Raw genomic sequence first — 12,779 nt, forward strand, 5'->3', positions numbered from 1 at the left:
TTTCTTAGGATATTGAACATCACCTGCAAATGGGTCAAATGGTCCTCTACGCGCAGGGACTTAACTAGCAGGTCATCAATATAAACTTCCATAGATTTGCCTATTTGATGTTCTAACATATTATTAACTAGGCGTTGATATATGGCTCCTGCATTTTTTAGCCCGAAGGGCATTACATTATAACAATACGTACCATACTTCATGATGAACAAAGTCTTTTCCTAGTCCTCCGGGTTCATTTGAATTTGGTTGTACCCAGAGTAGGCATCGAGAAAAGTAAGGATCTCGTGGCCGGCTGTAGCATCGATCAAACGATCGATGTTGGGCAATGGGAAAGAATCTTTAGGGCATGCTTTGTTCAAATCTTTGTAGTCTACACACATTCTAAGTTTATTCCCCTTTTTAGGGACTACCACCGCGTTAGCTAGCCATTCGGGATATTTTACTTCCCTAATGGATCCTATCTTGAGAAGTTTGGTTACCTCTTCTTTGATGAATGCATGATTTATCTCGGACTGAGGTCTCCTCTTTTGCTTCACTGATTTAAATCTGGGATCGATACTTAGTCGATGGGTAGTTATCTCCGGTGGGATCCCTGTCATATCTAAGTGGGACCAGGCGAAGCAATCAATGTTATCGATAATAAATTGAATGAGTTTTTTCCTGAGTTGGGGGTTAATCCCGTCCCCAGGTATACCTTTTGTTCTGGAAGATGCTCGATCAATATGGCTTGCTCAAGTTCTTCGATCGTGGACTTCGTTGCATCCAATTCCTCAGGGGCAACAAAGGCTCGGGGGATGAGGAAATCTTCTTCTTTGTCCTCGACCACCTGTCCCTCAAGCTCAACTGAGGTGTGGTCTGTGACTGCTATTTGGCCACCTATTTGTCCTTTGACTTTTCCGATGTGGATGGTGTCGATACCGATGCCAAGTCGTGTATCGCAAATATCTCCTTAGCTGCATGCTACTCTCCATATAATGTTCTCACGCCGTCCTTTGTTGGGAACTTCATCATTTGATGAAGGGCCGATGGCAACGCCCTCATGCTATGGATCCACAACCTTCCAAGCAAAGCATTATACCTTATATCACCTTCAATGACGTGAAATTTGGTGTCTTGTATGGTTCCAGCCACGTTGACTTAGAGGATGATTTCTCCCTTCATTGTTTCACTTGCCATGTTGAAGCCATTCAAGACTCGAGATGTTGGTATGATTTGACCGAGCAACCCAAGCTTCTCCACGACCCTTGACCTAATTATATTTGCTGAACTACCTGGATCCACGAGAACACGTTTAACTTGAACTTTATTTAAAAGGATAGAAATTACCAGTGCATTATTGTGAGGCTGAGTAAGGCCTCGATGTTTTCCTTACTGAATGTGAGGGTGTCCTCGGGCATAAAGTCCCGAGTCCGTTTCTTCCTTGTTATGGATACTTTGGTACATTTGAATATAGGTCCCTATGGGACGTCAATTCCACTGATGATCATGTGAATGACATGTTGAGGTTTTCAGGTCCATTCTTCCTATTTGCATCTCTTTCTCGGAAATGGTTCTTAGCTCGGTCGCTGAGAAATTCTCGAAGATGCCCCTCGTTGAACAACTGGGCTACCTCCTCTCTAAGCTGTCTGCAATCCTCAATCATATGCCCATGAGTACCATGATACTTAAACATCAAGTTGGGGTTCCTCTAAGAAGGATCGGTATGTATAGGCTTGGGCCATCTAGTATCTCTAATTTTGGTGATGGCTAAGACGATACCCGAGGCATCGACGCTGAAGTTGTACTCCAATAATTAGGGTGCCTCTGCCGATCCCAAGTTCCTATCAAACCCGGTTTTGCTCATGAGTCCCCGGGAACTTTGACCTCGATCTGCTCTTCGATCATTCTGAGGTATGTTACGCCTTGAAATGTTCCTTCGATCCTCGACGTATGGCTGATATCTTTCCTTATTTAACCTTAACGCCCTGTCTGCATTTCCTGACTCCTTTGCTAGTAACCCACTTGGATAAACTGAACTCGAGAGGGCTCCCAATTCGTCATTCTCGACCCTAATTTTTGATTGGTACCTGTTATGCACATCCGCCCAAGTCACGGTGGGATACTCGATCAAGTTCTATTTCAGCTGCTTCGAAGCTATCAAACTTTATTCATTTAGCCCTTGAGTGAAGGCTTGTGCGACCCAGTCATCAGATACCAATGGTAACTCCATTCGTTCTGAATGGAAGCGGGAGACAAATTCCCTCAGCATCTCGTTCTCCCTTTGCTTTATTTTGAAGACATTGAACTTCCTTATTGCAACTTTTATGGCACCGGCATGTGCCTTTACAAACGATTCTGCCAACATGGCAAACGAATCTATAGAGTTCGGGGGTAAGTTATGGTACCAAATCATGGCACCCTTAGATAGTGTTTCCCCAAACATTTTTAGCAAAATAGACTCAATCTCATCCTCTTCCAAATCATTTCCTTTTATGCCACAAATATATGTGGTGATGTGCTCATTGGATTAGTGGTTCCGTTATATTTTGGGATGTATGGCATCCAAAACTTCTTCGAGATGGGCTTCAGAGCCGCACTTTAGGGGAATGATCTTTGCACGAACTTCTTCGAGTCTAGTCCTTTCAAAATCGAAGGTGCTCCCGGTATCTGGTCGACCATAGAGTTGTATGTCTCCACCTTTTTGTTATTTTCTTCAATCTTATTTTCTCTGGTCTCGATCCTTTTGGAGAGCTTTTCGAGAATCCTCATGATGGTAGGGTCAGTCCCCGAGTTATTTCCGTTTGATTACTCCGGTTCTGGTTCAGCAGGTCGAGAATTCTCATGTTCAGCTACGCTCGAGGTCTTATTTTGACTCTGAAGTTAAGCGGCGGCGATTTGTTGAGCCTGCAGCATCTCAAATATCACTTGGAGGTTGATCCCTCCATCTCCCATTCCTCGTGCTCTTTGGTCACCAGATCAAGTTTCCCTGCATTCATTCCCTACAGAATCTGTGCCCGAGTCTGCGTTTAGAGCATTATGTGAACTAATATCAACTGGCTCTATATTTGGCACTTTCTCAGGGTTGATTAATGGTACACTGGCCCCTGTACTTCTATTTTCTCCAAGACCTTCATTGTTATGGACATGTGCGTTTTGTGTGCTAGACATATTTCAGCCTGAGAATCAAAAAATCTTGACAATAAAAAGTGTAAAAACAACATGTGTAATGAGAATCGGTAAAGAAACAATCACAATTATCTTTAGCCCCAGGGTGGGCGCCAAACTGTTTACCTCAAAAAATGTGAGTACCAATTAAAGGTGATTTGTGGTTTTAAAGATATGTGATTTATTTCAATACTAGTGAATATACAAGTAATATTAGGTTTAAGTAAGAAGAATTGATGAACCAAACCAGTGTTGTTAGAGCAATGGGGACCTCGAGCTCGATTATCTTGGGGGCCTCGAGATGAGTTAAGAGCAAATAAGGTATGAACAATAAAGTAAAGACAATAAAGCTGAAGAACAATTGTGGAGCATAATAAACGAGAAAAGCAGAGTAGAATGTTCTATTGCAGTGAATGAGATGATCTTTATAAATGATTGAGATCCCCTTTATATAGGAGGGGAAAACCCTAATATGGTACATTTCCAATTATGGTAAAGAATTCTATTGATACATCTATATAACAACCTAGCATGGACTTGTACTATTTCATACAAATCTTATCCCATAATTTATACCCTGATCCACGTGTCCTTCAGAAATTTCCGCTCTTTCTTGATTGTCATCGAAATTGTACTGTCCTCGAGGCAAATCATGACGGGTCTCCGATTTGCTTCTCGAGGTGCGCATATCCCGACCAAGCTCAATTCTTACTTCGAGCTTCCGAACTCGAGATCGGGGTATGATCAAGTCTTTGAAATCGAGCTCTCTGATTTAGACCGTATACTTGTAATAAAAAAGAAAGCTCACCTAGCTTGATCTAGTTCCATATTAAACTCAAGCAAATTTGAGCGAGTGGAATCATGATTCGTTTTACTCATTTCAATCTGTTCAAATTTAACCTAACCCATCAATGTAACACATTTACTCTCAACTCTCTATATTAGCATGAGGTGTTCAACTGGTATTTAAAGATAAGGTACCAAAATGAAAAATGGTGCCAAATTTGAGAGCATATATGGGCAAAAGCAATACCACAACCAAATCCTTCAGCTCATGGGCCCAGAATCGTATTTGGTCCTTTAGCAGTGATATAATTGTCGTAGCATGGTTGCTTTTTGGGATTTTTTCATTCTTATACACTATTGGAAATCTTATTACCCTAAATATTCATGTTTAGTAAATTGCCCTACCTACACAAGTTTTGTTTACAAAATATATACATTTCACCTTAAAAGTCTCCCAATCCATTATTAGTGATTTCAATCAAGGGATTTAGTTATACCTTTTTCCTTTTTCTCTCCTATTTCCCCTTTTCTCTCCAAATCTTCCACCGTTGAAGCAATTTAAGCCAACTACTGTATCCCTTGATTTTAGTTTCCAATTTTAGTAAAATAAAAATATCCCTCACAAGCTTCTTAATTTTCCCTCCATCCAATTCATCTATGTTTGCACAACTTATATTTAAGTCCAACGTAGAGGTTGTTGTTGTTGTTATAGGAGTTATTTTTATGGTGATATTTGAAGTGATTCTGGACTTCTTTTAATAGCCACATTTGGCAGAATTTCTTGCTTGTTATCTTCCATTTTTTGTTTTTGAGACAAAGTGAATTAGGATGATTTAATTGGCTTTTATATCACGAGGGGGGAGGGTAAATGGAAAGAAAGCATAAAGTTAGGCATTATAATAGGAATTTTCAAGGGCTTGGATTAATTCTAATCCCCAGATTCGTTCTAAGGAGGAAAAGGGAATTTTTTTTGTCTCTCTATATTGATAACTAACGTAACCAACTCATAATAGTACTTCCTTTTGTATGCCTATGAACAAAATATATTACTTCCTTTTATGTCTGGAATCAATATTACTTGGAGGGCAAATAACTAAACAAAACCCAAAACCTCTTGGCTAGAATTTTTCATCATCTCCTTTGTGTCCTCAGTCCTCTCATACGTATGTTACCTTAGGAAGTTCAGTTCAGTCAAGTGATATATTTCAATTTGAGGTTTTATGTTACCTTAAATACAAGTTATACTACTTGTGTTTACAACTTATCTACAACTTTCATACATTATTTCTACACAGTTATATACAACTACAATATCATACCACTTAAATATAATTTTTATACAAATATTATACATTATGTCTTTTGTATCTGATTTATATATAGTAAAAATAAATTTCATATAACTAATTATATATTATACAACTTATCTATAACTTAGCTACAACTTTCATACATTATTTTTACTGAGTTATATACAACTACAATATCATATAACTTAAATATAATTTTAATATAATGTTGTTCAATTTTCATACAATAGTTAAATAAATAAAAGAAAAATATATAAACAACAGTATACAATTTTTTTACAATTTTACTAAATATAATGTATATCATGTCTTCTTCTTCTTCTTCGAGTTTCAATCTGAAATTCAGCCAAAAACTAGTCCAATCTTCACCAAAACCCTCAAAACTGAGATATAAACTTCAAACCATATTCCCAATTGTTTGCAACAACACCCAATCCAAACAAATAATAATTTTTGAAAACCCAAATTCGAATTCAAAGCTTCATTCAAAGTTTTTTAATGGATGTCAATGGTGGAATTGCTGCTCTCTTTTCCTTTGTTTTACATTACTGAAATTAGGGATTGAGAGATAGAGAGAGACGTAGAGAGAATTCTCAATTCTTTGCAACAACATCCAATTCAAACAAATAATATTTTTTTTAAAACCCAAATTCGAATTCAAAGCTTCAAAGCTTTTTTAATGGTTGTCAATGGCGGAATCGTGGGTGGATGCAAGATACGTGTGGGAGGGGAATGGGATGTGGAGAGAGAAACGTGGGGAGTGGAAGATATGTTAGAGTAATTTTAGGACACTAATTATTATCATTAATTCCCTTAAAATATACATAAATGATAATTGGGTATATAAAATGTAATTATAGTAAAACATGAGTAGATAAGGTAATATAGTTTCATATAGTATATAAGAATATATTTTTTGGGGGAAAGTCGGTAGATGTTTATTGGGCCTACCAATTTCGATTGTGTGGGCGTTAGGACTTAAGAGTACCTCTTTCCTTTCTTTTCCACGTGGTTAAAGAAGCACTTTAAAAAGTACTTATTACTAATTGTGTCATTATGATGGTCTTCAACACAGGAAGAGGGGGTTTTACACCTGAAATCATATCTTAACACCAAAGGAATCACCTTTTGACTAGGGCTGAGCATCCATCGGTTCGGTTATAAATATTATCGGTTTAGTATATCGGTTATCGATTTATAAATTTGATAAACCGATAAGCGAACCGATAAGATATCGGTTATCGGGTATCGGTTAATCGGTTATCGATCATTATCAGTTCGGTTACCGATTTACCCGATAAGATAACTTAATCTTGAGTTAAGCAAAAAAGAAAAAAACAATTAACTAGAGTTAAGCAAAAAAGAGAAGAATTCACATATAAAGAGAAGAATTCACCCGATAAATACTACCCATTTATGCGTTCTGTCCAGTGGCCACAACTGGAATAGTACTAATTCTTCAACAACAGTTGTCCAAATACATTAATAATAATAAAAAGTAGTAGCAATTTTACCTTAAAATTAACAAGTTCAAACATATAGTACTCACACAATACTTGCACGTCCACAAACGTTAAAGCCCTTAAAGGCTCAAACAGTCAAAGATAAAACTGGATGTTGTTTGTCAGATGTCTAATCTGAAAAAAGAAACTGGTAGTAGGTATAGGCTGCACAACATGAGCTCACAAAATTAAGAAACAAAAAAAATAAAATAAAGAATCTTTAACAATCAAAAATTCCTATATGAAGATGAATTTTGTTATAAAAATTAAAAGCTTAATGTATAAGACTAAAGATTTACACTAGGAGTAACTAGTAAGGTCTATGAAGAATGAAGATGAAGCAACTGAAGACTGAAGAGTGCAACTGAGAAAGAATAGGAAAGAATGAACTAAAGCCCTAGCATATGTATATACTTAAGGGTAAAGTCGTAATTTCATTAATTTTTATTGGGTTATCGGTTAACCCATTAAAAAAATTGGCAAACCGAGGCCGAACCGATAATCCAATAGTAAAAAAAATTCTAAACCGTTACCGAACCGTTAACCCAATAACCCAATAAATAATTTACGATTCGGGTTATCGCTTTTATCCGATACATGCCAGCCCTACTTTTGACATTCTTCTCCTCGGGTCAATTCCCCACCGGTTTCTGCAATTCAGCGACCCGCCAAAACCCTAACAGTAGATGAATCTCAAATTCAAACCCTATCTCAATTCAATATGATCGCTTACATTTCCTATGCTGACCCACCTTCCATGGCCGCCTTTACCACCAGCTCCACTTTCTCACCTCCTCCGTCCGGCGGCGGCGGCGGCACTGATGACTTCAATTATGATGCCGCTTGGTACGGTAACATCCAGTACCTGCTTAATATCTCTGCCGTCGGAGCCTTCACTTGCCTTCTAATTTTCGTCTTCGTGAAGCTTCGAAGCGATCACCGTCGCATGCCCGGTCCCACCGCCATCGCCTCTAAGCTTCTCGCCGCCTGGCATGCCACTGGCCGTGAAATCGCCCGCCACTGCGGTGCTGACGCCGCCCAATTTCTCCTTATTGAAGGCGGCAGCTCGGCGCTGCTATTATTCCTTGCCTTCCTTGCCCTTGCTGTAATGCTGCCGTTGAATATTCATGCTGGAAAGGCTCCTATGGCTGATCAGTTTTCAAAGACTACAATAAATCATATAGAAAAAGGTTCTCCTTTACTCTGGATTCACTTTATCTTTGTTGTTATTGTTGTTGTTTTGGTACATTATGGTATTAGTGAAATACAAGAAAGGTTGAAAATTACTAGGCTTAGAGATGGCTATGGAAATCCAAGCGGGCCTGTTACAAATAGTAGTACAATTTTTACAATTATGGTGCAGGGAGTACCTAAAACCTTAGGTTTTGATAAGACACCATTGGTGGATTATTTTCAGCATAAGTATCCGGGCAAGGTGTATAGAGTAGTTGTGCCCATGGATTTGTGTGCGTTAGATGATTTAGCGACAGAGTTGGTGAAGGTTCGGGAAGATATCTCCAAATTAGTGTCAAGGATTGAGTCACGGGGTTATTTGAATGAGGAGGAAGAGGATGATAATGATAGTGTGAATGGATGGGGTTTGTTTGAGCGACTGCGCTTTCTGTGGAGAAAGGCCAAGGATATTTGGTATCGTGTTGTTGATCAATTGGGTTTCTCAGATGAAGAGAGGTTGAGAAAATTGCAAGAGCTGAGAGCTGATTTGGAGATGGAAATGGCATCTTATAAAGAAGGGCGGGCAAGAGGTGCTGGTGTAGCTTTTGTTGTGTTTAAGGATGTCTTTACAGCTAATAAGGCTGTCCAGGATCTCCGAAATGAGAAGAGGAGGCGATATGGTCGGTTCTTTTCAGTCGTGGAGTTGCAACTACAGAGGAACCAGTGGAAAGTAGAAAGAGCTCCTTTAGCTACTGACATATATTGGAACCACCTGGGATCGACAAAGTTCTCTTTAAGGTTACGCAGAGTGCTGGTGAACACATGCCTACTGTTGATGCTGTTGTTCTGCAGCTCTCCACTCGCTGTGATTAGTGCCATCCAAAGTGCAGGGCGAATAATCAATGCTGAAGCAATGGATCATGCTCAAATGTGGCTGAACTGGGTGCAGGGCTCGAGCTGGCTGGCAACAATAATATTTCAATTTTTGCCCAATGTTCTTATTTTTGTGAGCATGTATATTGTTATCCCTTCAGTTCTTTCTTATCTTTCAAAATTTGAACGACATCTTACTGTATCTGGTGAGCAAAGGGCTGCACTATTGAAAATGGTTTGCTTCTTTCTAGTAAATCTCATTCTCCTTAGAGCCCTGGTCGAATCATCACTTGAGGGTGCACTATTAAGCATGGGTCGCTGTTATTTGGATGGAGAAGATTGCAAAAAGATTGAACAGTACATGACTGCTTCTTTTTTGACAAGGACATGCCTCTCGTCTCTTGCATTTTTAATTACAAGCAGTTTCTTGGGTATATCTTTTGATTTATTAGCTCCAATTCCTTGGATTAAGAAGCAGCTTCAAAAATTTCGAAAAAATGATATGCTTCAGCTGGTACCAGAAAGGAGCGAGGACTATCCTTTGGAAAATCAAGACATTGATAGCTTGGAGAGGCCTCTAATTCATGAAAGGAGTTCAACTGTGGTTGACAGCAGTGGATTTTTAAATGATTCCTCTCCAGATGGAATTGATTTCCCAGGACAAGATTTGTCTGAATATCCTCCAGTCAGCCGAACCTCACCAGTTCCAAAGCCAAAGTTTGATTTTGCGCAATATTATGCTTTCAATTTGACAATATTCGCCCTGACCCTGATCTATTGTTCATTTGCTCCTCTCGTGGTTCCTGTTGGTGCAGTTTACTTTGGGTACAGATATGTGGTTGACAAGTACAACTTCCTGTTTGTATACAGAGTGCGCGGTTTCCCTGCCGGTAATGATGGGAGGTTGATGGATACTGTATTAAGTATCATGAGGTTTTGTGTTGACTTGTTTCTCCTGGCAATGCTACTTTTCTTTTCTGTACGAGGAGACTCAACAAAGCTTCAAGCCATATTCACACTCGGGTTGTTAGTGATGTATAAAATTTTGCCTTCTGATAATGATGCTTTTCAGCCAGCTCTATTACAAGGCATACAGACTGTTGACAACATTGTTGAAGGGCCGACTGATTATGAGGTGTTCTCACAACCTACATTTGACTGGGATACATATAATTCATGACTTGTGCATAAAACCAAACATTTGTCTTGAGATTTGTATATATGTTTATTTGTTATTGGATGTGTTTCTGCATCTATCAAATCTCTCGTTCTCTGTTCTTGGTTTGTGCTTTCGATGGAGCTTTAGTTGGAAAGATATTTGGCTTAGGACCACAAGTGCAATGCCAACGAGTCACACGTTATAATGTTTTAATTGGTTCCATTGTATTAATTTATTGGCCCTATATCAATCTATGAGGGTGACAAGTTGTTTATAGACATCTAGCAAATGCCTTGCTATAATTTTGCCAAAGTGTTATGGACATATAGCACAGATGCCTTGTTATAAAATTGTTAGATATGGGCTCTACCTTACTCTCTATTTCTTTTCTTTCCTTTCTCTTTATTTCAATTGTTTTGTCTTTTACTTTATTAGTATTTTCAGTGCATAAATCAGCAGTCTGTTGTTGTCTATATAGTATTATTTGTCGACAGGACGCCTTTTGCTTATCTTAGTGTGAGATTTATAAATTTAGTTTTTTTTCAACATTTATAAATTTAGTTCACCCTGCCATTCTGTATCCATAATACAGCTTGGGCAGACCAAGTTTGGGACCAATTTACTGAATGAGTAGATGTTTGCCCCAACATCTGCTCAAGTTTACTTAGTGTTATTACGTGTTTGGTCCATTTCGCTGGGGGAGAAACATTTATGGCTCTGGCTTCTCAAATGACGATTTCTCATCTGACTTATTTTTAATCTGCTCATTGTACAAGCGAATTGTTGTTACCCTGTTTTATTTGTCCTTCACTTTGCAGCATTGCAGGATAGTCCATTTCCTAGTCGTAACAGCTGTAGTGTGTTTTTCTCATTTCAAAATGTTGCTTCAAACCAGGAAGATAAGTTTAAATAACCAGAGTTCTTGGAATGAAGTGTCTGATCTTTGTGCTGTTTCCTCGTGCCTTCATGTTGGCATATGATTGTTGTCCAGGTAGGTCAATCCCAACAAGTTAATACGTAATATATATTGGTTTGATGAAAACCTTAAGGCCATTTTTTTTAGGGCACGAATGTTTTTGTTTTGGTGTTCTCGCGACTTATGTTTTCTAGGTAACCAAAAGAGTGCTGCTTATTCTCTCTTTGGTGTTGAAGAGTGGTGAGGAAATGGTTTCATAGTTTTTGAGTCAGATTAAACAGATTATAAGTTAAAGCTAAAAAGCATAATTAAACTTTAAAAGGAGTTCGAAGTTCACCTGCAAAATCCAATGTAAGGCGCATTTCACAGAAACTTTTGGGGCCGTTGACCTTACGCTATGGACTCTGATACACTGTATATGCACCTAAAGAAGAAAATAAAACTTGTATCTTAGGGTATCAAATGGGCAGATTATGTCAAATTTGAGTTGATCAAATAGGCTGAGCAAAATATAGATCGTAATATATTATTGTATGATTCACCAAAGACTACTTCTCAAGTTTAATCTGTCCTTAATAATATCACTCACCCAAACCGTCAAATGTAGGGTAAGTAAAAACTGAGCTAATTTTGACAACCCTACATGTATGCTTTCAACTTTACCAAATGTATGTTTATGTTCAGATAAGTTTAAAATTTCCTAAATCATAACTATGTGCTATTAGGATACTTTAGACTAGTAACATTTTTAGCGATCCAACCAATGACCTCTCCTGACTACAAAGTTTGAATAAATTTTGACATACTAGTTTACACCCTTTATTCTTTTTTTGAAGTCTAACCAAATAAATGATAAAAAAAACGTTAGCAACGACTATACAATTTAAAGAAAATGTCAGAAAAATCAGAGAGAAGATAATTAGAGATTACTCATAATGATCATAAGGTTCAAAAAAATATCTTTCAATGTTATAATTTTCTTTTCTCTTTTAATGTTACAACTTCACAATATTTTGCCCTATCCCTCTCGCTAGGATACATGCTTTGAATACTTAGGGTATGCTACGTAAGCCATGTCCGCTAGAAGTAATTGTTGCATCGAATGTGGTGGACTATGCAATATTACTAAGTTTTCTTTTTGTGTTCTTCCCAACTTCGTCAAGTGATCAACACAAGTATTTCCTTGCCTCAAAGTATGGACTAAAGTAATTCCAAGTTTGGAAATGAGGCTCCTGCATTCTTTCATCACAACTCGATCGGGGTGACTTTTAGCCACGTTACCTTCCACAGTTAGCCACATTAGGGCATCACTCGAGTCGGTTTCGATTATTACCTTTTTCAAGTTGTAATCTTTTGCTAGAGTTAGACCGCCATGTACAACCCATAACTCCGGTGTAAGATTTGATGTCGCTCTCATGCTAAGTCGCCGCAAAATCCTCCTATCCATCTCCCTTTATCATCTCGAGCAACGCCTCCAAATCCCGCTAGTCCTGAATTAGGCATAAAATTACTGTATGTGTTGATCTTGATAAACTCTAATGGAGGAAACGACCAACTGATGAAAATAGGTGTACTACTCTGTTGAATTTTTGTTGATTGAATATGGCAATTAGTTGTCCCTTCGGGACATCCGATAAAATTGGAACGATACATAGAAGATTAGCATGGCCCCTGTGCAAGGATGACACGCACAAATCGAGAAATGGTCCAAATTTTTTTAAAAAAAATAAAAAAATATGGCAATTAGTTGCACTTCTAGGGCCGATTGGAAGGTGACTTTGCCGGCAAATAGAAGTTACATACAATGATGCCGTAGCTTTTTAGATACCACGATATTGCAATAAAACTCTCTTTTGACTATCAAAGGACGAAAAAGATATTGTAGAATTAGATAAAACTATTTCTCTTAAAAC

At 38.1% G+C, this 12,779-nt stretch overlaps 1 protein-coding gene and 1 non-coding gene across 2 annotated transcripts; both read left to right on the forward strand.

The window, feature by feature from the left end:
• The first annotated feature begins 7,240 nt into the window (after window positions 1-7,240).
• On the forward strand, window positions 7,241-10,104 carry LOC104234786 (CSC1-like protein At4g35870). The gene has a single exon (XM_009788419.2). It carries the CDS (start codon window positions 7,467-7,469, stop codon window positions 9,969-9,971), a length of 2,505 nt encoding a protein of 834 aa, XP_009786721.1. The 5' UTR covers window positions 7,241-7,466; the 3' UTR covers window positions 9,972-10,104.
• A 2,377-nt stretch (window positions 10,105-12,481) lies between these two features.
• LOC138886675 (U6 spliceosomal RNA) lies at window positions 12,482-12,583 on the forward strand. Its single transcript, XR_011405720.1, has one exon. It is a non-coding gene; the product is annotated as a U6 spliceosomal RNA (small nuclear RNA).
• The last annotated feature ends 196 nt before the right edge of the window (window positions 12,584-12,779 follow it).

This window comes from Nicotiana sylvestris, chromosome 2 (assembly GCF_000393655.2).
Source record: "Nicotiana sylvestris chromosome 2, ASM39365v2, whole genome shotgun sequence".
Lineage (NCBI taxonomy): Eukaryota > Viridiplantae > Streptophyta > Magnoliopsida > Solanales > Solanaceae > Nicotiana > Nicotiana sylvestris.